This window comes from Paramisgurnus dabryanus, chromosome 22 (genome assembly GCF_030506205.2).
Source record: "Paramisgurnus dabryanus chromosome 22, PD_genome_1.1, whole genome shotgun sequence".
Taxonomy (NCBI): domain Eukaryota; kingdom Metazoa; phylum Chordata; class Actinopteri; order Cypriniformes; family Cobitidae; genus Paramisgurnus; species Paramisgurnus dabryanus.
The window spans coordinates 24,881,547-24,907,372 of NC_133358.1; the positions used below are offsets into that span (position 1 = coordinate 24,881,547).

A 25,826-nucleotide genomic window follows, 5' to 3' on the forward strand; every position below is an offset into this window, starting at 1 on the left:
GTATGTTGCAAGGCAACTATTTATATAGATCAAGATAGGAGCAAACAGCGGTGGTGCATTTAAATTCCCCGTGCCCTAGACAGGGAGACCTGACGCGGACATGAAGGGAGAGGAAATTGCAGAGGATTTGGAATCGTGCTTCCCCCTCCCTTCGCTCTCATGCCCTTGATCTTGATTGAAAGTGCCAGAGGACAGCATTCAGAGTCATCAAGGGCAACCCGTAAGTGAATGAGAACGCAACCGTGCTCGGCTTTGTCACAATCATCAGACCTCATTATAACCTCTGTGATTTGATGCCGAATCCCGCTGAAATTCCTCGGTGTCGCACATGGCTTTTCCCTCGTATTATTAACATCTACGCATGTTCGTTGATGGATTGTTTTGTTCTAGATTTAATATAAAACATATCTTCTCACAGTGACAATGAAGGTTACAGTTGTTTACACAGATTCATATTCAGATCTCTACGGTTCGTACAACTAAACATGACAAAGTGCGAGATTATCAGACGGGGCTGGAAAATCTAAATTCTTTACGTCACTAAACCAATAAAACCAAAAGGAACAAAGACCACATATTGTAACTTTATAACAAACAGACATTCATGCAGAAGAGCAATCGGTCTGTGGCTGATGTAGTGAAATATTGCAAGTAAGGCCTAGTAAGAGCAGTTATGAGAACGTTCACAATTGTTCGAATTGTGATGAAAATTCATCATCAAGTCGCCGAGTGATGCTCATGTCTGTGACAAAGTTACGATTAGTAAAATCCATGTTTCAATTGCTTTTAGAGAAGATCCATTAATGAGTACAAAATAGCATAAATTTAAACAGTCCATTATGAATCATCTTCGGTTTTGATGACGTGAAAAAGCGTAACGTTGAATATGACTTGGTGTCCATTGTTCCAAGCGTACAGTGCTCGCTCTCGAGCGTTGTAATCAAGCATGGAGATGTGAAAGTACTGATTGTGAAACGGTATGTCTATGTACTCATACGTGGAGGTCTTTGTATTGTAAGAATAATACACCTTGGCTCCAGTCAGGTGGGAGTTGGTGATGTAAAGCGTTCCGCAGATCATGAAGGACTCACCGGCGTTCCTTTTGGAGTATTCCGTGTTCCACGTCTGGAGAACCTCGAGCGTTTCGGGTTCCAGCTGAGAAATGACAATATTCCCCGCATTCTGATTAGTGGCGTACACGGCCCACAAACCCAGCTCGTCGGCCATCAGATCGATGTCCGAGAAGCCGCCCCAGGTGTAGGGGTAGACGTTATGGAAGCCGGCGTATTCCAGGGCGCGTTGAGCGAGAACCCGTCCGGTCTCGAAGCTGTACTTGACGATGATGTTGCTCTGTTCTTTGTTGTAATATAAGGAACCGTTGTACACCACGTGGTTGGTTCCAGCCCATTTGAAGGGAAGGTAATAGGTTCGCGACTCCAACCCGGAGACAAAATCATCACTGTTTTTGTACTCCCTGACCACTTTGCTGTTTGTGTAGGTGTCCATGTACCAAACCTGCATAGAATTACAAATAGAGATTAAACTAAACAACCTGAATTGTTTTACACTGGATGCAAATGACCTCTTAAAATGAAGAAATCAATTCAGATACATTCATTAGTCAGATGTAGATGAAGTCCACCCCCTATAAAACTCACCCTGTTGTTTCGCGATGAAGCAAGTGGGTCAGTCATCCATGCGCCAAATCGGGTGCCGGATGTCTTGATGGTTACAGGGCCGGTGATTTTCATTAATTTTCCACATGCTGGAAATAAACAAGCAATGAATAATTGTATTATTTGGCATCATAATGGTCATCCTTTGCATCTAAAACAGTCATAAAAAGCAATTCTATTGCTTACTGAAAAGAGTTGACTCTTAAAAGGAAAACACCTCAGTTTTTCAATATTTTACTATGTTCTTACCTCAACTTAGACAAATAATACATACCTATATTTTTTCAATGCGTGCACTTAATCTTTTTACAGAGCGTCGTGAATGTGTTAGCATTTAGCCTAGCCCCATTCATTCCTTAGGATCCAAACAAGGATGAATTTAGAAGCCACCAAACACTTCCATATTTTCCCTATTTAAAGACTGTTACAGGAGTAGTTACAGGAGTAGTTACACGAGCAGATAAAAATGAGTACTATATTGTATGGGGGAAGAGCACCTAGTTTGCAGCACTTCAACCTTGGCGCGCAGTAACATTCACATTTCACATTCAAAATGCACTACAACTACCAAACACTTTATTTAGGTCTCAACTAAACTCATTCTTTCAAACACAAGCAAAGGTTGACAGCCGACAAACACACTTTGTCACCCACAAAACAATGACATAAAAACATTAACAACATGTAGCATCATACAAAGGCTGTTTCTCAATGTTAAGGATACTTCCTTGGCAGGACTCGTCTTTCCAAGTCACTTCCTTCAGAGGCAAGGCTCCTCTTTAGAATATTTTGGAGAACACGTCATTGGAACAGGCTAGCAAGTTCACGTCATTGCGTCAGTAAAAAGGTGTGCTTTCGGCGCTGTGCACATAGGATTGTGGGTGATTTGAGAGCGCAAAGAGCGCGAAGGATACACATATGCATCCTTTCCTGTATATGGGATTTTTTTAGAATGAAGGACTCAGTCCTTGGTTGCAATTCCGTGGACCCTCGACATTGGAACAGTCCTTCGGGCTTCTGAGGATCCTTCCTTGACATTGAGAAACAGCTAATGTTTTCTTGTGTAAAACAAGAACACATCTCTGTTATAATTCACTGCAATATATGTTACTAGAATGAATATTTTATTTACAGTTTTTTACAGATGCTAAGACACATTTCTCAATACTTATGTCACTTTTGCAAAACTCTACAAGTCTATGTGGGCTAAACTGAGGATCAATTATCATTGCTTTGGCACAAAATGCATTCAATAACAACATCTATCAAATTTCATGACTTCTTTTCTTGCTCCGACACAACAACTGCCAAAACTCTGTATACATACAAGCCAATTTGCACATGCTTACATACTGTTTTCAAAACTGTTTAACTTATGTTCAAAACAATAACATAATACAAAACTGAATAAGACAGCAATTTGCTACATTTCTACAGTAATATTTTAATGAAATATATTTTAAATCTTAAAAATAAATGCGATAAAAACAATTGGCCAAATGGAGAAGACCGAGTAGATTAGCATTCCTATTGTATCTGTATCAGTGGATGGTGTGTATAAAAATTCTTGTATTTTGGAATTACTCTATTCTATTACTGCAAAAAAAAAAAAAAAAAAAAAAACTTTATATATATATATATATATATATATATATATATAAAAATAAACTACATAAAATTTTGAAGAATTCTGCATCATGTCTCATTCATTCCAGTAACATATATTTCAGGGAATTATAAACAGAGAAATATTGTATAATGCTACATGTTGTTAGTGTTTTTTATGTCATTGTTTTTTGGGTGACAAAGTGTGTTTGTCGGCTGTCAACCTTTGCTAGTGTTCTGGAAGAATGAGTTGATTTGAGACCTGAATAAAGTGTTTTGGTATTGTAGTGCATTTTGAATGTGAAATGAACTACTTTGCCAAGTTGAAAGTTTGTTAGGAAAACTGTGTGAAGAGTTTTGCAAAAGTGACCTAAGTATTGAGAAACGTGTCCTAGCATCTGTAAAAAACTATAAATGGTATATATTTTTCTAAAACTGAGACATTTAGTCAATTTGCATGATAATTAGCATAATTTAAACCACAAATGACAGCTTTCATTTAGGTTTATCCACCTACTGTTGTGTTTTAATTATCACTTGTATATAATTTATAAAAAAAAATGAATAATAGTTTTTGATGCTTTCAAAGTGATCAAAAGAAATCATTGCTTGTTGTTCTTACTGAGTTTGCTCATGCAATTTCGCAGGCGGCTGTCCAGACTGATGACTCTCTGGTAGAGCTGCTCATAGTCGTAGGCACCCAACTCCTCCTGGATGCCTGTTAGCACCACAGACAGATTTCTGATTTCCTCTTTGAACTGCAAGATCAGTTTGGCGTCTGTTTTGTACTGCTCTAGCACTGGAATCAATGGCTGGAGTTCATCCATGTGGTCCTTCAGCTCCTGTAGTCACACGCACACACATACTGATGCGCAGTGCGATTTGTAATACACATTCCATTATGCAGCTATTGTGAAATCGTATATTTAACCTTTGATGTTTTTCACATTTGCATTTCCATCAGCAGATCCACACAACCTCGCATTACAGAATAAAATCCTACCTTAAAGTTTCTAGCCATTATGGTTTTCCTGTCCTCTTCGATTTGCCGGAATTTGGTCCGTAACCCTTTCATCTGATTTTCCATTTTCATGACATACTGGAAATCTCGCTGTGTCCGGAGATTCAGAACTTCAATAGATTGCGACATGTTCTGCACCTGTGTCACACAACGACATTCGAAGCATTTATTGTGCACAAATTGCATGGACTGCTTATGTACCATTGTGAAAAAAATGTGTTAGATGATGTCAATGAGTGAAGTATTAATTGTAAACAACTGCTTTAACCATAACATGTCATGGTATGAGGTACACTATTTCTGAAATCACATCACTGACCCGTATAAATATATTGACTCCAGTTAATTAATTTTTAAAAAGGGGTTGATAAAAAATGGTTGCGTTAATCTCGGAATGTTTATTGCTGTCAAATGGTCCGATTAGCTACCTTGACAGTCAAGAAAGCATCTATAAATCATAAATGAGATTTATTCTCTGTGGGCCCGGCCTTTCCAAGGCTTAGAAAAAAAAGAGGCGTTAATCAATGTACATATCAATATTAATGGCAGTCAGGCTTCTGCTGAATTCAGGCATGTATCATTTATCATAAAATCAGGTATTAATGACCCTGCATAAAATCAACCTCTCCCTAACATAGTGGAGGCACCATCAGCGTTTTTTTATTCCTAAATAAGAATGATAGTGATAAAAGAGGAGATAGAGAGAGATACTGTATTAGTGTTGGGCTCCAGTTGCCCTCAGGTAAAACAGTACATTAGTTGAACACAATATATGTACACCAAATGGTGGGTTTATGTGTGTGTGTGACACACAGAATAAAGAGAGAGAGAGAGAGAGAGAGAGAGAGAGAGTTATATCTGTCAGTGTACAGCGGGGACTGCTGATATATTGCATATTTATAATATCATAATATATTTAGGGCCCGAGCACCGAGGAGCAGGCCAGAATGGCCTGCACCGTAGGTGCGAAGCCCTATTGTTTTTGCTCGGATTATTATTAGGGCTCGAGCACCGAGGAGCAGGCCAGAATGGCCTGCACCGTAGGTGCGAAGCCCTATTGTTTTTGCTCGGATTTATTATTTTTATTAGGGCTCGAGCACCGAGGAGCAGGCCAGAATGGCCTGCACCGAAAGGTGCGAAGCCCTATTGTTTTTGCTCGGATTATTATTAGGGCTCGAGCACCGAGGAGCAGGCCAGAATGGCCTGCACCGAAAGGTGCGAAGCCCTATTGTTTTTGCTCGAATTTATTATTAGGGCTCGAGCACCGAGGAGCAGGCCAGAATGGCCTGCACCGAATGGTGCGAAGCCCTATTGGTTTTGTTAGAATTTATTAGGGCTCGAGCACCGAGGAGCAGGCCAGAATGGCCTGCACCGTAGGTGCGAAGCCCTATTGTTTTTGCTCGGATTATTATTTTTATTTTTTTTTTTTTTTTTTTTTATTTTTTTTAACACTTTTGGACTTTTTGGGGGCCTTAACATACTCGAAAACTCTTGAAAATTGGCACAGACGTCAGAGTCGTCCGTCATCGCAGAAATCCAAAGGCTGGAACACGGGCGTGGCACAGGGGCTCTGTAGCGCCCCCTGTAATGCAAAAAAAAACATTGATGCACAGATCGGGCAAAAATGTACGCACATGTACGAGACTTGGTACGCTTATAGATCTCATCGACCCGAACAACTTTCGCCCTCTAACATTTAAGCTCCGCCCAACAGGAAGTCGGCTATTTTGGATTGTTTAAAAAATGCATGCGTTGAACTTTTATATACTCCTCCCAGGAGATTCATGCGATTGACACCAAACGTGGTGAACATGATGTCGAGACATTGGACTTGCTAAATTGCGAAGGGATTTTTGATATCTCGAACGGTTCTGCCATGGCGAGGCGACAAAGTTGTGGCGAAATCAGAGAAACAGGAAGTGTCTAATATCTAGGGCAAAAAATGTCTTATTGTGATGACATGCGGGGTGTTTGTTCGTCTGAAGATTCCGATCGCATCGATGTGCCTATTGTGACTCCCGGGTATAGCGCCACCACCAGGCGCCAGGAAGTGTGTCAGTCACAAAGCTGGATTTTTTTGACAGTTCCATGCAATGTTCTTTGAAATACTCCTTCTAGGATTTTCATGAGATTGACACCAGAAGTGGTCAACATGATGCCGAGACATTGTAGATGATAAATTGCGAAGGGATTTTTGATATCTCGAACGCTGTTCCCATGGCAACGCGTCAAACTTTACTTTCATTTTAAAGGCATATTTAAGCCTTTCTGTTGCATGCAGGAAACTTTTAAATACTCCTTCTAGGATTTTCATGAGATTGACACCAGAAGTGGTCAACATGATGCCAAGACATTGTAGATGATAAATTGCGAAGGGATTTTTGATATCTCGAACGCTGTTCCCATGGCAACGCGTCAAACTTTACTTTCATTTTAAAGGCATATTTAAGCCTTTCAGTTGACGCCAATGTTCTTTTAAATACTTCTTCTAGAATATTCATGAGATTGACACCAGAAGTGGTCAACATGATGCCAAGACATTGTAGATGATAAATTGCGAAGGGATTTTTGATATCTCAAACGCTGTTCCCATGGCAACGCGTCAAACTTTACTTTCATTTTAAAGGCTTATTTAAGCCTTTAAGTTGACGCCGATGTTCTTTTAAATACTCCTTCTAGAATATTCATGAGATTGACACCAGAAGTGGTCAACATGATGTCGAGACATTGTAGATGATAAATTGCGAAGGGATTTTTGATATCTCGAACGCTGTTCCCATGGCAACGCCCCAAACGTACATTTATTTCAGGCATATTTAGGACTCTTGGCGTGCTTAGATTAACCTAAAAGTCGGCACAAACATCAGAGTTGTCGGCTGTTCAGAGTGGACAAATAGGTCAGACAAAGGCGTGTCTCTTTAGTGGCTCACTAGCGCCCCCGTTTGTCTAAAATATGGGGTTTCTTTAACCTACTGTACCTGAATGGGTCAGTAGTAACATGAAATAGTACACTGATATATACCCACTTGATGCACATGCCCACCGTGCATCGTTTTCTCGGAGGCACCGGGTAGCGGTAAATAAACGTGCGAGGGCCCGCCATCGCTGCTTGCAGCTATATTTATTTATTTTTTTTTTTTTTTTATTTTTATTTTTATTTTTTTTAACACTTTTGGCCATTTTGGGTGCCTAAACATACTCGAAAACTCTTGCAATTTGGCACACACGTCAAAGTCGTCCGTCATTGCGACCGGGCAAAGGCTGGAACACGGGCGTGGCACGGGGGCTCTGTAGCGCCCCCTGTAATGCAAAAACAAACATTGTTGCGCAGATCGGGCAAACATGTACGCACATGTACGAGACTTGGTACGCTTATAGATCTCATCGACCCGAACAACTTTCGCCCTCTAACATTTAAGCTCCGCCCAACAGGAAGTCGGCTATTTTGGATTGTTTAAAAAATGCATGCGTTGAACTTTTAAATACTCCTCCTAGAGGATGCATGCGATTGACACCAAACGTGGTGATCATGATGTCGAGACATTGGACTTGCTAAATTGCGAAGGGATTTTTGATATCTCGAACGGTGTTGCCATGGCGAGGCGACAAATTTATGGCGACATCAGAGAAACAGGAAGTGTCTAATATCAAAGGCAAAAAATGTCTTATTGTGATGACACGTGGTGTGTTTGTTCGTCTGAAGATTCCGATCGCATCGATGTGCCTATTGTGACTCCCGGGTATAGCGCCACCACCAGGCGCCAGGAAGTGTGTCAGTCACAAAGGTGGATTTTTTTTGACAGTTCCATGCGATGTTCTTTTAAATACTCCTCCTACAATGTTTATGCGATTGACACCAAAAGTGGTCAACATGATGCCAAGACATTGTAGATGATAAATTGCGAAGGGATTTTTGATATCTCGAACGCTGTTCCCATGGCAACCTGTCAAACTTTACTTTCACTTTTAAGGCATGTTTAAACCTTACAGCTGCATGCGGTAAACTTTTAAATACTCCTCCTGGGGAAATAATGTGATTGACTCCAGAAGTGGTCAACATAATGCTGAGACATTGTAGATGATAAATTATGAAGGGATTTTTGATATCTCAAACGCTGTTTCCATGGCAACGCGTCAGATTTTACTTTCATTTTAAAGGCATATTTAAGCCTTTCAGTTGACGCCAATGTTCTTTTAAATACTCCTTCTAGAATATTCATGCGATTGACGCCAGAAGTGGTCAACATGATGCCGAGACATTGTAGATGATAAATTGCGAAGGGATTTTTGATATCTCAAACGCTGTTCCCATGGCAAAGCGTCAAACTTTACTTTCATATTAAAGGCTTATTTAAGCCTTTCAGTTGAGGCCGATGTTCCTTTAAATACTCCTTCTAGGATATTCATGCGGTTAACACCAGAAGTGGTCAACATAATGCTGAGACATTGTAGATGATAAATTGTGAAGGGATTTTTGATATCTCGAACGCTGTTCCCATGGCAACGCACCAAACTTTAGTTTCATTTTAAAGGCTTATTTAAGCCTTTAAGTTGACGCCGATGTTCCTTTAAATACTCCTTCTAGGATATTCATGAGGTTAACACCAGAAGTGGTCAACATAATGCTGAGACATTGTAGATGATAAATTGCGAAGGGATTTTTGATATCTCGAACGCTGTTCCCATGGCAACGCACCAAACTTTACTTTCATTTTAAAGGCTTATTTAAGCCTTTCAGTTGAGGCCGATGTTCCTTTAAATACTCCTTCTAGGATATTCATGCGGTTAACACCAGAAGTGGTCAACATAATGCTGAGACATTGTAGATGATAAATTGCGAAGGGATTTTTGATATCTCGAACGCTGTTCCCATGGCAACGTGCCAAACTTTACTTTCATTTTAAAAGCTTATTTAAGCCTTTCAGTTGACACCGATGTTCTTTTAAATTCTCCTTCTAGAATATTAATGAGATTGACACCAAAAGTGGTCAACATGATGCCGAGACATAGTAGATGATAAATTCCGAAGGGATTTTTGATATCTCGAACGCTGTTCCCATGGCAACGTCCCAAACTTTACATTTATTTCAGGCATATTTAGGACTCTTGCCGTGCTTAGATTAACCTAAAAGTCAGCACAAACATCAGAGTTTTCGGCTGTTTAGTGTGCACAAACAGGTCACAAATAGGCGTGTCTCTTAAGTGGCTCACTAGCGCCCCCGTTTGTTTAAAATTTGGGGTTTCTGTTACCTACAGTCCCCAAATGGCTCAGTAACAACATTAAATAGCCCACTGATATTTACCCACTTTATGCCCTTGTCCACCGTGCATCGTTTTCTCGGACGCACCGTGTAGCGGTAAAAAAACGTGCGAGGGCCCGCCATTGCTGCTTGCAGCTATATTTAGGGCTCGAGCACCGAGGAGCAGGCCAGAATGGCCTGCACCGAAAGGTGCGAAGCCCTATTGTTTTTGCTCGGATTTATTATTTTTTTTTTTTTTTTTTTTTTTTTTTTTTATTTTTTTTTTACGTTTCAGGGCAATTTGGGGGCCTTAACATACTCAAAAACTCTTGAAAATTGGCAGAGATGTCAGAGTCGTCGGCCATTAGGACCCGGCAAAGGCTGGAATTCGGGCGTGGTAAGGGAGCTCTGTAGCGCCCCCTGTAATGCAAAAACAAACATTGAGGCACAGATCGGGCAAAAATTTACGCACATGTACGAGACTTGGTACGCATATAGATCTCATCGACCCGAACAACTTTCACCCTCTAACATTTAAGCTCCGCCCAACAGGAAGTCGGCTATTTTGGATTGTTTAAAAAATGCATGCATTGAACTTTTAAATACTCCTCCTAGAGGATGCATGCGATTGACACCAAACGTGGTAAACATGATGCTGAGACATTGTACTTGCTAAATTGCGAAGGGATTTTTGATATCTCGAACGGTTCTGCCATGGCGAGGCGACGAATTTATGGCGAATTCAGAGAAACAGGAAGTGTCTAATATCTAAGGCAAAAAATATCTTATTGTGATGCCATGCAGGGTGTTTGTTCGTCTGAAGATTCCGATCGCATCGATGTGTCCATTGTGACTCCCGGGTATAGCGCCACCACCAGGCGCCAGGAAGTGTGTCAGTCACAAAGGTGGATTTTTTTTGACAGTTCCATGCGATGTTCTTTTAAATACTCCTCCTACAATGTTTATGCGATTGACACCAAAAGTGGTCAACATGATGCCAAGACATTGTAGATGATAAATTGCGAAGGGATTTTTGATATCTCGAACGCTGTTCCCATGGCAACCTGTCAAACTTTACTTTCATTTTTAAGGAATATTTAAACCTTACAGCTGCATGCGGTAAACTTTTAAATACTCCTCCTGGAGAAATAATGTGATTGACTCCAGAAGTGGTCAACATAATGCTGAGACATTGTAGATGATAAATTGCGAAGGGATTTTTGATATCTCGAACGCTGTTCCCATGGCAACGCGTCAGATTTTACTTTCATTTTAAAGGCATATTTAAGCCTTTCAGTTGACGCCAATGTTCTTTTAAATACTCCTTCTAGAATATTCATGCGATTGACGCCAGAAGTGGTCAACATGATGCCGAGACATTGTAGATGATAAATTGCGAAGGGATTTTTGATATCTCAAACGCTGTTCTCATGGCAACGCGTCAAACTTTACTTTCATTTTAAAGGCTTATTTAAGCCTTTAAGTTGATGCCGATGTTCTTTTAAATACTCCTTCTAGAATATTCATGAGATTGACACCAGAAGTGGTCAACATGGTGCCGAGACATTGTAGATGATAAATTGCAAAGGGATTTTTGATATCTCAAACGCTGTTCCCATGGCAACGTGTCAAACTTTTTACTTTCATTTTGAAGCCATATTTAAGCCTTTCAGTTGATGCCGATGTTCCTTTAAATACTCCTTCTAGGATATTCAAGCGATTGACACCAAACGTGGCGATTATGATGCCAAGACATTGTAGATGATAAATTGCGAAGGGATTTTTGATATCTCAAACGCTGTTCCCATGGCAACGCGTCAAACTTTACTTTCATTTTAAAGGCATTTTTAAGCCTTTCAGTTGATGCCGATGTTCCTTTAAATACTCCTTCTAGGATATTCATGCGATTAACACCAAAAGTGGTCAACATGATGCTGAGGCATAGTAGATGATAAATTGCGAAGGGATTTTTGATATCTCAAACGCTGTTCCCATGGCAACGCGTCAAACTTTACTTTCATTTTAAAGGCATTTTTAAGCCTTTCAGTTGATGCCGATGTTCCTTTAAATACTCCTTCTAGGATATTCATGCGATTAACACCAGAAGTGGTCAACATGATGCCGAGACATTGTAGATGATAAATTGCGAAGGGATTTTTGATATCTCGAACGCTGTTCCCAAGGCAACGCCGCAAACTACTTTTATTTCAGGCATATTTAAGGCTCTTGGCGTGATTAGATTAACCTTAAAGTTGGCACACACATCAGAGTTGTCAGCTGTTAAGTGTGCACAAAAAGGTCAGATATAGGCGTGTCTCTTAAGTGGCTCACTAGCGCCCATGTTTGTCTAAAATGTGGGGTTTTTGTTTTACCTACAGTCCCCAAATGGCTCAGTAAAAACATAAAAAATAGCCCACTGATGTTTACCCACTTGATGCCCTTGCCCACCGGGCATCGTTTTCTCGGACGCATCGTGTAGCGGTAAAAAAAACGTGCGAGGGCCCGCCATAGCTGCTTGCAGCTATATTTATTATTTTTTTTTTTTTTTTTATTTTTTTTATTTTTATTTTTTTTAACACTTTTGGACTTTTTGGGGGCCTTAACATACTCGAAAACTCTTGAAAATTGGCACAGACGTCAGAGTCGTCCGTCATCGCAGAAATCCAAAGGCTGGAACACGGGCGTGGCACAGGGGCTCTGTAGCGCCCCCTGTAATGCAAAAAAAAACATTGATGCACAGATCGGGCAAAAATGTACGCACATGTACGAGACTTGGTACGCTTATAGATCTCATCGACCCGAACAACTTTCGCCCTCTAACATTTAAGCTCCGCCCAACAGGAAGTCGGCTATTTTGGACTGTTTAAAAAATGCATGCGTTGAACTTTTAAATACTCCTCCTAGGGGATTCGTGCGAATGACACCAAATGTGGTGATCATGATGTCGAGACATTGTACTTGCTAAATTGCGAAGGGATTTTTGATATCTCGAACGGTTCTGCCATGGCGAGGCGACAAAGTTGTGGCGAAATCAGAGAAACAGGAAGTGTTTAATATCTAAGGTAAAAAATGTCTTATTGTGATGCCATGCGGGGTGTTTGTTCGTCTGAAGATTCCGATCGCATCGATGTGCCTATTGTGACTCCCGGGTATAGCGCCACCACCAGGCGCCAGGAAGTGTGTCAGTCATGAACTTTTAAATACTTCTCCTAGGGAATTCATACGATTGACACCAAACGTGGTGAACATGATGCTGAGACATTGGACTTGCTAAATTGCGAAGGGATTTTTGATATCTCAAACGGTGTTGCCATGACGAGGCGACAAATTTATGGCGAATTCAATGAAACAGGAAGTGTCTAATATCTAAAGCAAAAAATGTCTTATTGGGATGAAACGCAGTGTGTATGTTCGGCCAAGGATTCCGATCGCATCGATGTGCCTATTTTGAGTCTCGGGTATAGCGCCACCAACAGGCACCAGGAAGTGTGGCAGTCACAAAAGGTGGATTTCTTGACAGTTGCATATGGTGAACTTTTAAATACTCCTCCTAGGATTTTCATGCGATTGACACCAAAAGCAGTCAACACGATGCTGAGACATTGTAGATGATAAATTGCGAAGGGATTTTTGATATCTCGAACGCTGTTCCCATGGCAACACGTCAAACTTTACTTTCATTTTCAGGCATATTTAAGCTCTTGGCGTGCACTTTGGGTGCCTTAACATGCTCGAAAACAACGGAAATTTGGCACAGATGTCAAAGTCACGTGCCACTAGGCTCATGCAAAGGCTGGAATATGGGCGTGGCAAGGGAGTTCTGTAGCGCCCCCTGTAATGCAAACACAAACATTGGGGCACAGATCGAGAAAACATGTACGCACATGTACGAGAGTTGGTATGCATATAGATCTCATCGACCCAAACAACTTTCGCAGTCAAACATTTTAGCTCCGCCCAACAGGAAGTCCGCTATTTTGGATTGTTTAAAAAATGCATTTGTTGAACTTTTAAATACTCCTCCTAGTGGATTCATGGGATTGACACCAAACGTGGTGAACATGATGTCGAGACATTGGACTTGCTAAATTGCGAAGGGATTTTTGATATCTCGAACGGTTCTGCCATGGCAAGGCGACAAATTTATGGCGAAATCAGAGAAACAGGAAGTGTCTAATATCTAAGGCAAAAAATTTCTTATTGCGATGCCAAGCGGGGTGTTTGTTCGCCTATAGATTCCGATCGCATCGATGTGCCTATTGTGACTCCCGGGTATAGCGCCACCACCAGGCGCCAGGAAGTGTGTCAGTCACAAAGCTGGATTTTTTTGACAGTTCCATGCGATGTTCTTTTAAATACTCCTTCTAGGATTTTCATGCGTTTGACCCAAGAAGTAGTCAACATGATGCCGAGACATTGTAGATGATAAATTGCGAAGGGATTTTTGATATCTCGAACGCTGTTCCCATGGCAACCTGTCAAACTTTACTTTCATTTTAAAGGCATATTTAAGCCTTTCAGTTGACGCCGATGTCCCTTTAAATACTCCTTCTAGGATATTCATGCGATTAACACCAGAAGTGGTCAACATGATGCTGAGACATTGTAGATGATAAAATGCGAAGGGATTTTTGATATCACGAACGTTGTTCCCATGGCAACGCCACAAACTTTCCTTTTATTTCAGGCATATTTAAGGCTCTTGGCGTGAGTAGATTAACCTTAAAGTTGGCACACACATCAAAGTTGTCAGCTGTTAAGTGTGCACAAAAAGGTCAGATATAGGCGTGTCTCTTAAGTGGCTCACTAGCGCCCCTGTTTGTCTAAAATGTGGTGTTTCTTTTACCTACAGTCCCCAAATGGCTCTGTAACAACATTAAATAGCCCACTGATATTTACCCACTTGATGCGCTTGCCCACCGTGCATCGTTTTCTCGGACGCACCGTGTAGCGGTAAAAAAACGTGCGAGGGCCCGCCATTGCTGCTTGCAGCTATATTTTTTTTTGTTTTTTGTTTTTATTTTTTTTATTTTTATTTTTTTTAACACTTTTGGACTTTTTGGGAGCCTTAACATACTCGAAAACTCTTGAAATTTGGCACAGACGTCAGAGTCGCTCGTCATCGCAGAAATCCAAAGGCTGGAACACGGGCGTGGCACGGGGGCTCTATAGCGCCCCCTGTAATGCAAGAAAAAACATTGATGCACAGATCGGGCAAAAATGTACGCACATGTACGAGAGTTGGTACGCATATAGATCTCATCGACCCGAACAACTTTCGCCCTCTAACATTTAAGCTCCGCCCAACAGGAAGTCGGCTATTTTGGACTGTTTAAAAAATGCATGCATTGAACTTTTAAATACTCCTCCTAGGGGATTCGTGCGAATGACACCAAACGTGGTGATCATGATGTCGAGACATTGTACTTGCTAAATTGCGAAGGGATTTTTGATATCTCGAACGGTTCTGCCATGGCGAGGCGACAAAGTTGTGGCAAAATCAGAGAAACAGGAAGTGTTTAATATCTAAGGCAAAAAATATCTTATTGTGATGCCATGCGGGTAGTTTGTTCGTCTGAAGATTCTGATCGCATCGATGTGCCTATTGTGACTCCCGGGTATAGCGCCACCACCAGGCGCCAGAAAGTATGTCAGTCATGAACTTTTAAATACTTCTCCTAGGGAATTCATACGATTGACACCAAACGTGGTGAACATGATGCTGAGACATTGGACTTGCTAAATTGCGAAGGGATTTTTGATATCTCAAACGGTGTTGCCATGGCGAGGCGACAAATTAATGGCGAATTCAATGAAACAGGAAGTGTCTAATATCTAAAGCAAAAAATGTCTTATTGGGATGAAAAGCAGTGTGTATGTTCGGCCAAGGATTCCGATCGCATTGATGTGCCTATTTTGAGTCTCGGGTATAGCGCCACCAACAGGCACCAGGAAGTGTGGCAGTCACAAAAGGTGGATTTCTTGACAGTTGCATGTGGTGAACTTTTAAATACTCCTCCTAGGATTTTCATGCAATTGACACCAAAAGTGGTCAACATGATGCTGAGACATTGTAGATGATAAATTGCGAAGGGATTTTTGATATCTCTAACGCTGTTCCCATGGCAACACGTCAAACTTTACTTTCATTTTCAGGCATATTTAAGCTCTTGGCGTGCACTTTGGGTGCCTTAACATGCTCGAAAACAACGGAAATTTGGCACAAATGTCAAAGTCACGTGCCACTAGGCTCATGCAAAGGCTGGAATATGGGCGTGGCAAGGGAGCTCTGTAGCGCCCCCTGTAATGCAAAAACAAACATTGGGGCACAGATCGAGCAAACATGTACGCACATGTACGAGAGTTGGTATGCATATAGATCTCATCGACCCAAACAACTTTCGCACTCAAACATTTTAGCTCTGCCCAACAGGAAGTCGGCTATTTTGGATTGTTTCAAAAATGCATGCGGTGAACTTTTAAATACTCCTCCTAGAGGATTCATGCGAATGACACCTAACGTGGTGAACATGATGCCGAGACCTTGTAGATGATAAATTGCGAAGGGATTTTTGATATCTCGAACGGTTCTGCCATGGTGAGGCGACAAATTTATGGCGAATTCAGAGAAACAGGAAGTGTCTAATATCTAAGGCAAAAAATGTCTTATTGTGATGACACGCGGGGTGTTTGTTCATCTGAAGATTCCGATCGCAGCGATGTGCCTATTGTGACTCCCGGGAATAGCGCCACCACCAGGCGCCAGGAAGTGTGTAGGTCACAAAGGTGAATTTTTTTGTCAGTTCCATGCGATGTTCTTTTAAATACTCCTTCTAGGATTTTCATGCGATTGAGAAGAGAAGTGGTCAACATGATGCCGAGACATTGTAGATGATAAATTGCGAAGGGATTTTTGACATCTCGAACGCTGTTCCCATGGCAACGCGTCAAACTTTACTTTTATTTCAGACATTTTTAAGGCTCTTGACGTGCTTAGATTAACCTTAAAGTTGGCACACACATCAGAGTTGTCGGCTGTTAAGTGTGCACAAACAGGTCACACATAGGCGTGTCTCTTAAGTGGTTCACTAGTGCCCCTGTTTGTCTAAAATGTGGGGTTTCTTTTACCTACAGTCCCCAAATGGCTCAGTAACAACATTAAATAGCCCACTGATATTTACCCACTTGATGCCCTTGCCCACCGTGCATCGTTTTCTCGGACGCACCGTGTAGCGGTAAAAAACGTGCGAGGGCCCGCCATTGCTGCTTGCAGCTATATTTTTAGGGCCCGAGCACCGAGGAGCAGGCCAGAATGGCCTGCACCGTAGGTGCGAAGCCCTATTGTTTTTGCTCGGATTATTAGGGCCCGAGCACCGAGGAGCAGGCCAGAATGGCCTGCACCGAAAGGTGCGAAGCCCTATTGTTTTTGCTCGAATTTATTATTATTTTTTTTTTTTTTTTTATTTTTTTTATTTTTATTTTTTTTAACACTTTTGGACTTTTTGGGGGCCTTAACATACTCGAAAACTCTTGAAAATTGGCACAGACGTCAGAGTCGTCCGTCATCGCAGAAATCCAAAGGCTGGAACACGGGCGTGGCACAGGGGCTCTGTAGCGCCCCCTGTAATGCAAAAAAAAACATTGATGCACAGATCGGGCAAAAATGTACGCACATGTACGAGACTTGGTACGCTTATAGATCTCATCGACCCGAACAACTTTCGCCCTCTAACATTTAAGCTCCGCCCAACAGGAAGTCGGCTATTTTGTATTGTTTCAAAAATGCATGCGGTGAACTTTTAAATACTCCTCCTAGAGGATACATGCAAATGACACCAAACGTGGTGATCATGATGCCGAGACATTGTACTTGCTAAATTGCGAAGGGATTTTTGATATCTCGAACGGTTCTGCCATGGCGAGGCGACAAAGTTGTGGCGATATCAGAGAAACAGGAAGTGTTTAATATCTAAGGTAAAAAATGTCTTATTGTGATGCCATGCGGGGTGTTTGTTCGTCTGAAGATTCCGATCGCATCGATGTGCCTATTGTGACTCCCGGGTATAGCGCCACCACCAGGCGCCAGGAAGTGTGTCAGTCATGAACTTTTAAATACTTCTCCTAGGGAATTCATACGATTGACACCAAACGTGGTGAACATGATGCTGAGACATTGGACTTGCTAAATTGCGAAGGGATTTTTGATATCTCAAACGGTGTTGCCATGACGAGGCGACAAATTTATGGCGAATTCAATGAAACAGGAAGTGTCTAATATCTAAAGCAAAAAATGTCTTATTGGGATGAAACGCAGTGTGTATGTTCGGCCAAGGATTCCGATCGCATCGATGTGCCTATTTTGAGTCTCGGGTATAGCGCCACCAACAGGCACCAGGAAGTGTGGCAGTCACAAAAGGTGGATTTCTTGACAGTTGCATATGGTGAACTTTTAAATACTCCTCCTAGGATTTTCATGCGATTGACACCAAAAGCGGTCAACACGATGCTGAGACATTGTAGATGATAAATTGCGAAGGGATTTTTGATATCTCGAACGCTGTTCCCATGGCAACACGTCAAACTTTACTTTCATTTTCAGGCATATTTAAGCTCTTGGCGTGCACTTTGGGTGCCTTAACATGCTCGAAAACAACGGAAATTTGGCACAGATGTCAAAGTCACGTGCCACTAGGCTCATGCAAAGGCTGGAATATGGGCGTGGCAAGGGAGCTCTGTAGCGCCCCCTGTAATGCAAAAAAATAACATTGATGCACAGATCGGGCAAAAATGTACGCACATGTACGAGAGTTGGTACGCATATAGATCTCATCGACCCGAACAACTTTCACACTCTAAGATTTAAGCTCCGCCCAACAGGAAGTCGGCTATTTTGGATTGTTTAAAAAACGAATGCGTTGAACTTTTAAATACTCCTCCTAGTGGATTCATGGGATTGACACCAAACGTGGTGAACATGATGTCGAGACATTGGACTTGCTAAATTGCGAAGGGATTTTTGATATCTCGAACGGTTCTGCCATGGCGAGGCAACAAATTTATGGCGAAATCAGAGAAACAGGAAGTGTCTAATATCTAAGGCCAAAAATTTCTTATTGCTATGCCAAGCAGGGTGTTTGTTCGCCTGAAGATTCCGATCGCATCGATGTGCCTATTGTGAGTCTCGGGTATAGCGCCACCACGAGGCGCCAGGAAGTTTGTCAGTCACAAAGGTGGATTTTTTTGACAGTTCCATCCGATGTTCTTTTAAATACTCCTTCTAGGATATTCATGCGATTGACACCAAAAGTGGTCAACATGATGCTGAGACATTGTAGATGATAAATTGCGAAGGGATTTTTGATATCTCGAACGTTGTTCCTATGGCAATGCGTCAAACTTTTTACTTTAATTTTAAAGGCTTATTTAATCCTGACAGTTGCATGCATGTTCTTTTAAATACTCCTTCTAGGGAAATAATGCGATTCACACCAGAAGTTGTCAACATGATGCTGAGACATTGTAGATGATAAATTGTGAAGGAATTTTTGATATCTCAAACGCTGTTCCCATGGCAATGCGTCAGACTTTACTTTCAATTTAAAGGCATATTTAAGCCTTTCAGTTGACGCCGATGTTCTTTTAAATACTCCTTCTAGAATATTCATGCGATTGACTCCAGAAGTGGTGTACATGATGCCGAGACATTGTAGATGATAAATTGCGAAGGGATTTTTTATATCTCAAACGCTGTTCCCATGGCAACGCATCAAACTTTGCTTTCATTTTCCACCATATTTAAGGCTGACAGTTACATGCTGTGAACCTTTAAATACTCCTTGTATGGGATTCATGCGATTGACTCCAGAAGTGGTGTACATGATGCTGAGACATTGTAGACGCTAAATTGTGAAGGAATTTTTGATATCTCAAACGCTGTTCCCATGGCAATGCGTCAGACTTTACTTTCAATTTAAAGGCATATTTAAGCCTTTCAGTTGACGCCGATGTTCTTTTAAATACTCCTTCTAGAATATTCATGCGATTGACTCCAGAAGTGGTGTACATGATGCCGAGACATTGTAGATGATAAATTGCGAAGGGATTTTTTATATCTCAAACGCTGTTCCCATGGCAACGCATCAAACTTTGCTTTCATTTTCCACCATATTTAAGGCTGACAGTTACATGCTGTGAACCTTTAAATACTCCTCGTATGGGATTCATGCGATTGACACCAGAAGTGGTCAACATGATGCTGAGACATTGTAGATGATAAATTGTGAAGGAATTTTTGACATCTCGAACGCTGTTCCCATGGCAACGCGTCAAATGTTACTTTAATTTCAGGCATGTTTAAGGCTCTTGGCGTGCTTAGTTGAACTTTAAATTTGGCACACACATCAGAGTTTTCGGCTGTTAAGTGTTGACAAAAACGTCAGATAAAGGCGTGTCTATTTAGTGGCTGACTAGCGCCCCCGTTTGTCTAAAATATGGTGTTTCTTTTACCTACTGTACCTAAATGGGTCAGTAGCAACATGAAATAGTCCACTCATATTTACCCACTTGATGCCCTTGCCCACCGTGCATCGTTTTCTCGGAGGCACCGTGTAGCGGTAAAAAAACGTGCGAGGGCCCGCCATTGCTGCTTGCAGCTATATTTATTTTTATTTTTTTTTTTTTTTTTATTTTTTTTAACACTTTTGGACTTTTTGGGGGCCTTAACATACTCGAAAACTCTTGAAATTTGGCACAGATGTCAGAGTCGTCCGTCATCGCAGAAATCCAAAGGCTGGAACACGGGCGTGGCACGGGGGCTCTATAGCGCCCCCTGTAATGCAAAAAAAAACATTGATGCACAGATCGGGCAAAAATTTACGCACATGTACGAGAGTTGGTACGCATATAGATCTCATCGACCCGAACAACTTTCGCCCTCTAACATTTAAGCTCCGCCCAACAGGAAGTCGGCTATTTTGGATTGTTTAAAAAATGCATTCGTTGAACTTTTAAATACTCCTCCTAGTGGATTCATGGGATTGACACCAAACGTGGTGATCATGATGTCGAGACATTGTACTTGCTAAATTGCGAAGGGATTTTTGATATCTCGAACGGTTCTGACATGGTGAAGCGACAAAGTTGTGGCGAAATCAGAGAATCAGGAAGTGTCTAATATCTAAGGTAAAAAATGTCTTATTGTAATGCCATGCGGGGCGTTTGTTCGTCTGAAGATTCCGATCCCATCAATGTGCCTATTGTGACTCCCGGGTATAGCGCCACCACCAGGCGCCAGGAAGTGTGTCAGTCATGAACTTTTAAATACTTCTCCTAGGGAATTCATACGATTGACACCAAACGTGGTGAACATGATGCTGAGACATTGGACTTGCTAAATTGCGAAGGGATTTTTGATATCTCGAACGATGTTGCCATGGCGAGGCGACAAATCTAAGGCGAATTCAGATTAACAGGAAGTGTTTAATATCTAAAGCAAAAAATGTCTTATTGGGATGAAACGCAGTGTGTATGTTCGGCCAAAGATTCCGATCGCATCGATGTGCCTATTTTGAGTCTCGAGTATAACGCCACCAACAGGCTCCAGGAAGTGTGGCAGTCACAAAAGGTGGATTTCTTGACAGTTGCATGTGGTGAACTTTTAAATACTCCTCCTAGGATTTTCATGCGATTGACACCAAAAGTGGTCAACATGATGCTGAGACATTGTAGATGATAAATTGCGAAGGGATTTTTGATATCTCGAACGCTGTTCCCATGGCAACACGTCAAACTTTACTTTCATTTTCAGGCATATTTAAGCTCTTGGCGTGCACTTTGGGTGCCTTAACATGCTCGAAAACAACAGACATTTGGCACAGATGTCAAAGTCACGTGCCACTAGGCTCATGCAAAGGCTGGAATATGGGCGTGGCAAGGGAGCTCTGTAGCGCCCCCTGTAATGCAAAAACAAACATTGGGGCACAGATCAAGCAAACATGTATGCACATGTACGATAGTTGGTACGCATATAGATCGCATCGACCCAAACAACTTTCACACTCAAACATTTTAGCTCCGCCAAACAGGAAGTCGGCTATTTTGGATTGTTTAAAAAATGCATGCGGTGAACTTTTAAATACTCCTCCTAGGGGTTTCGTGCGAATGACACCTAACGTGGTGAACATGATGCAGAGACCTTGTAGATGATAAATTGCGAAGGGATTTTTGATATCTCGAACGGTTCTGCCATGGCATGGCGACAAAATTGTGGCGAAATCAGAAAAACAGGAAGTGTCTTATATCTAAGGCAAAAAATGTCTTCTTGTGATGACACGAGGGGTGTTTGTTCGTCTGAAGATTCCGATCGCATTGATGTGCCTATTGTGACTCCCGGGTATAGCACCACCTCCAGGCGCCAGGAAGTGTGTCAGTCACAAAGCTGGATTTTTTTGACAGTTCCATGCGATGTTCTTTTAAATACTCCTCCTAGGATTTTCAAGCGATTGACACCAAAAGTGGTCAACATGATGCCAAGACATTGTAGATGATAAATTGCGAAGGGATTTTTTATATCTCGAACGCTGTTCCCATGGCAACGCTGCAAACTTTACTTTTATTTCAAGCATATTTAAGGCTCTTGACGTTCTTAGATTAACCTTAAAGTAGGCACACACATCAGAGTTGTCGGCTGTTAAGTGTGCACAAAAATGGCAGACATAGGCTTGTCTCTTAAGTGGCTCACTAGTGCCCCCGTTTGTCTAAAATGTGGGGTTTCTTTTGGCTACAGTGCCCAAATGGCTCAGTGATAACATTAAATAGCCCACTGATATTTACCCACTTGATGCCTTGCCCACCGTGCATCGTTTTCTCGGACGCACCGTGTAGCGGTAAAAAAAACGTGCGAGGGCCCGCCATTGCTGCTTGCAGCTATATTTAGGGCCCGAGCACCGAGGAGCAGGCCAGAATGGCCTGCACCGAAAGGTGCGAAGCCCTATTGTTTTTGCTCGAATTTATTATTTTTTTTTTTTTTTTTTTTTTTTTTTTTATTTTTATTTTTTTTAACACTTTTGGACTTTTTGGGGGCCTTAACATACTCGAAAACTCTTGAAATTTGGCACAGACGTCAGAGTCGTCCGTCATCGCAGAAATCCAAAGGCTGGAACACGGGCGTGGCACAGGGGCTCTGTAGCGCCCCCTGTAATGCAAAAAAAAACATTGATGCACAGATCGGGCAAAAATGTACGCACATGTACGGGACTTTGTACGCTTATAGATCTCATCGACCCGAACAACTTTCGCCCTCTAACATTTAAGCTCCGCCCAACAGGAAGTCGGCTATTTTGTATTGTTTCAACAATGCATGCGGTGAACTTTTAAATACTCCTCCTAGGGGATACATGCAAATGACACCAAACGTGGTGATCATGATGCCGAGACATTGTACTTGCTAAATTGCGAAGGGATTTTTGATATCTCGAACGATTCTGCCATGGCGAGGCGACAAATTCATGGCGAAATCAGAGAAACAGGAAGTGTCTAATATCTAAGGCAAAAAATATCTTATTGTAATGCCATACGGGTAGTTTGTTCGTCTGAAGATTCCGATCGCATCGATGTGCCTATTGTGACTCCCGGGTATAGCGCCACCACCAGGCGCCAGGAAGTATGTCAGTCATGAACTTTTAAATACTTCTCCTAGGGAATTCATACGATTGACACCAAACGTGGTGAACATGATGCTGAGACATTGGACTTGCTAAATTGCGAAGGGATTTTTGATATCTCAAACGGTGTTGCCATGGCGAGGCGACAAATTTATGGCGAATTCAATGAAACAGGAAGTGTCTAATATCTAAAGCAAAAAATGTCTTATTGGGATGAAACGCAGTGTGTATGTTCGGCCAAGGATTCCGATCCCATCGATGTGCCTATTTTGAGTCTCGGGTATAGCGCCACCAACAGGCACCAGGAAGTGTGGCAGTCACAAAAGGTGGATTTCTTGACAGTTGCATGTGGTGAACTTTTAAATACTCCTCCTAGGATTTTCATGCGATTGACACCAAAAGTGGTCAACATGATGCCGAGACATTGTAGATGATAAATTGCGAAGGGATTTTTGATATCTCTAACGCTGTTCCCATGGCAACACGTCAAACTTTACTTTCATTTTCAGGCATATTTAAGCTCTTGGCGTGCACTTTGGGTGCCTTAACATGCTCGAAAACACCGGGAATTTGGCACAGATGTAAAAGTCACGTGCCACTAGGCTCATGCAAAGGCTGGAATATGGGCGTGGCAAGGGAGCTCTGTAGCGCCTCCTGTAATGCAAAAACAAACATTGGGGCACAGATCGAGCAAACATGTACGCACATGTACGAGAGTTGGTATGCATATAGATCTCATCGACCCAAACAACTTTTGCACTCAAACATTTTAGCTCCGCCCAACAGGAAGTCGGCTATTTTGGATTGTTTCAAAAATGCATGCGGTGAACTTTTAAATACTCCTCATAGAGGATTCATGCGAATGACACCTAACGTGGTGAACATGATGCCGAGACCTTGTAGATGATAAATTGCGAAGGGATTTTTGATATCTCGAACGGTTCTGCCATGGTGAGGCGACAAATTTATGGCGAATTCAGAGAAACAGGAAGTGTCTAATATCTAAGGCAAAAAATGTCTTATTGTGATGACACGCGGGGTGTTTGTTCATCTGAAGATTCCGATCGCAGCGATGTGCCTATTGTGACTCCCGGGAATAGCGCCACCACCAGGCGCCAGGAAGTGTGTAGGTCACAAAGGTGAATTTTTTTGTCAGTTCCATGCGATGTTCTTTTAAATACTCCTTCTAGGATTTTCATGCGATTGAGACGAGAAGTGGTCAACATGATGCCGAGACATTGTAGATGATAAATTGCGAAGGGATTTTTGATATCTCAAACGCCGTTCCAATGGCAATGCTGCAAACTTCACTTTTATTTCAGGCATATTTAAGGCTCTTGACTCGTTTAGATTAACATTAATGTTGACACACACATCAGAGTTTTCGGCTGTTAAGTGTGCACAAAAAGGTCAGACATAGGCGTGTCTCTTAAGTGGCTCACTAGCGCCCCCTTTTGTCTAAAGTCTGGGGTTTCTTTTAGCTGCAGTCCCCAAATGGCTCAGTGACAACTTTAAATAGCCCACTGATATTTACCCACTTGATGCCCTTGCCCACCGTGCATCGTTTTCTCGGACGCACCGTGTAGCGGTAAAAAAAACGTGCGAGGGCCCGCCATTGCTGCTTGCAGCTATATTTTATTATTATTATTTTTTTTTTTTTTTTTTTTAACACTTTTGGACTTTTTGGGTGCCTTAACATACTCGAAAACTCTTGTAATTTGGCACAGACGTCAGAGTCGTCCGTCATCGCAGAAATCCAAAGGCTGGAACACGGGCGTGGCACGGGGGCTCTATAGCGCCCCCTGTATTGCAAAAAAAAACATTGATGCACAGATCGGGCAAAAATGTGCGCACATGTACGAGAGTTGGTACGCATATAGATCTCATCGACCCGAACAACTTTCGCCCTCTAACATTTAAGCTCCGCCCAACAGGAAGTCGGCTATTTTGGTTTGTTTAAAAAATGCATGCATTGAACTTTTAAATACTCCTCCTAGTGGATTCATGGGATTGACACCAAACGTGGTGAACATGATGTCAAGACATTGGACTTGCTAAATTGCGAAGGGATTTTTGATATCTCGAACGGTTCTGCCATGGCGAGGCGACAAATTTATGGCGAATTCAGAGAAACAGGAAGTGTCTAATATCTAAGGCAAAAAATGTCTTATTGTGATGACACGCGGGGTGTTTGTTCGTCTGAAGATTCCGATCGCATCGATGTGCCTATTGTGAGTCTCGTGTATAGCGCCACCACCAGGCGCCAGGAAGTGTGTCAGTCATAAAGGTGGATTTTTTTGACAGTATCATGCGATGTTCTTTTAAATACTCCTCCTAGGATTTTCATGCGATTGACACGAGAAGTGGTCAACATGATGCCAATACATTGTAGATGATAAATTGCGAAGGGATTTTTGATATCTCAAACGCTGTTCCCATGGCAACCTGTCAAACTTTATTTTCATTTTAAAGGCATATTTAAGCCTTTTAGTTGTCGCCGATGTTCTTTTAAATACTCCTTCTAGAATATTTATGCGATTGACTCCAGAAGTGATGTACATGATGCTGAGACATTGTAGATGATAAATTGCGAAGGGATTTTTGATATCTTGAACGCTGTTCC

The 25,826-nt window shown here is 41.8% G+C and overlaps 1 protein-coding gene across 1 annotated transcript in view; it reads right to left on the reverse strand.

Moving 5' to 3' along the window:
- Positions 1-376: 376 nt before the first annotated feature.
- Positions 377-25,826, reverse strand: part of olfm3a (olfactomedin 3a) — a 60,431-nt gene continuing 34,981 nt past the window's right edge. The window contains exons 3-6 of the mRNA XM_065258484.1: positions 4,285-4,440; positions 3,904-4,123; positions 1,659-1,765; positions 377-1,515 (exon numbers count right to left, since the gene is read on the reverse strand). Of these exons, the coding sequence (XP_065114556.1) occupies positions 838-1,515; positions 1,659-1,765; positions 3,904-4,123; positions 4,285-4,440 (1,161 nt within the window). The 3' untranslated portion in view covers positions 377-837. The remainder of the gene's footprint in view (positions 1,516-1,658; positions 1,766-3,903; positions 4,124-4,284; positions 4,441-25,826) is intronic.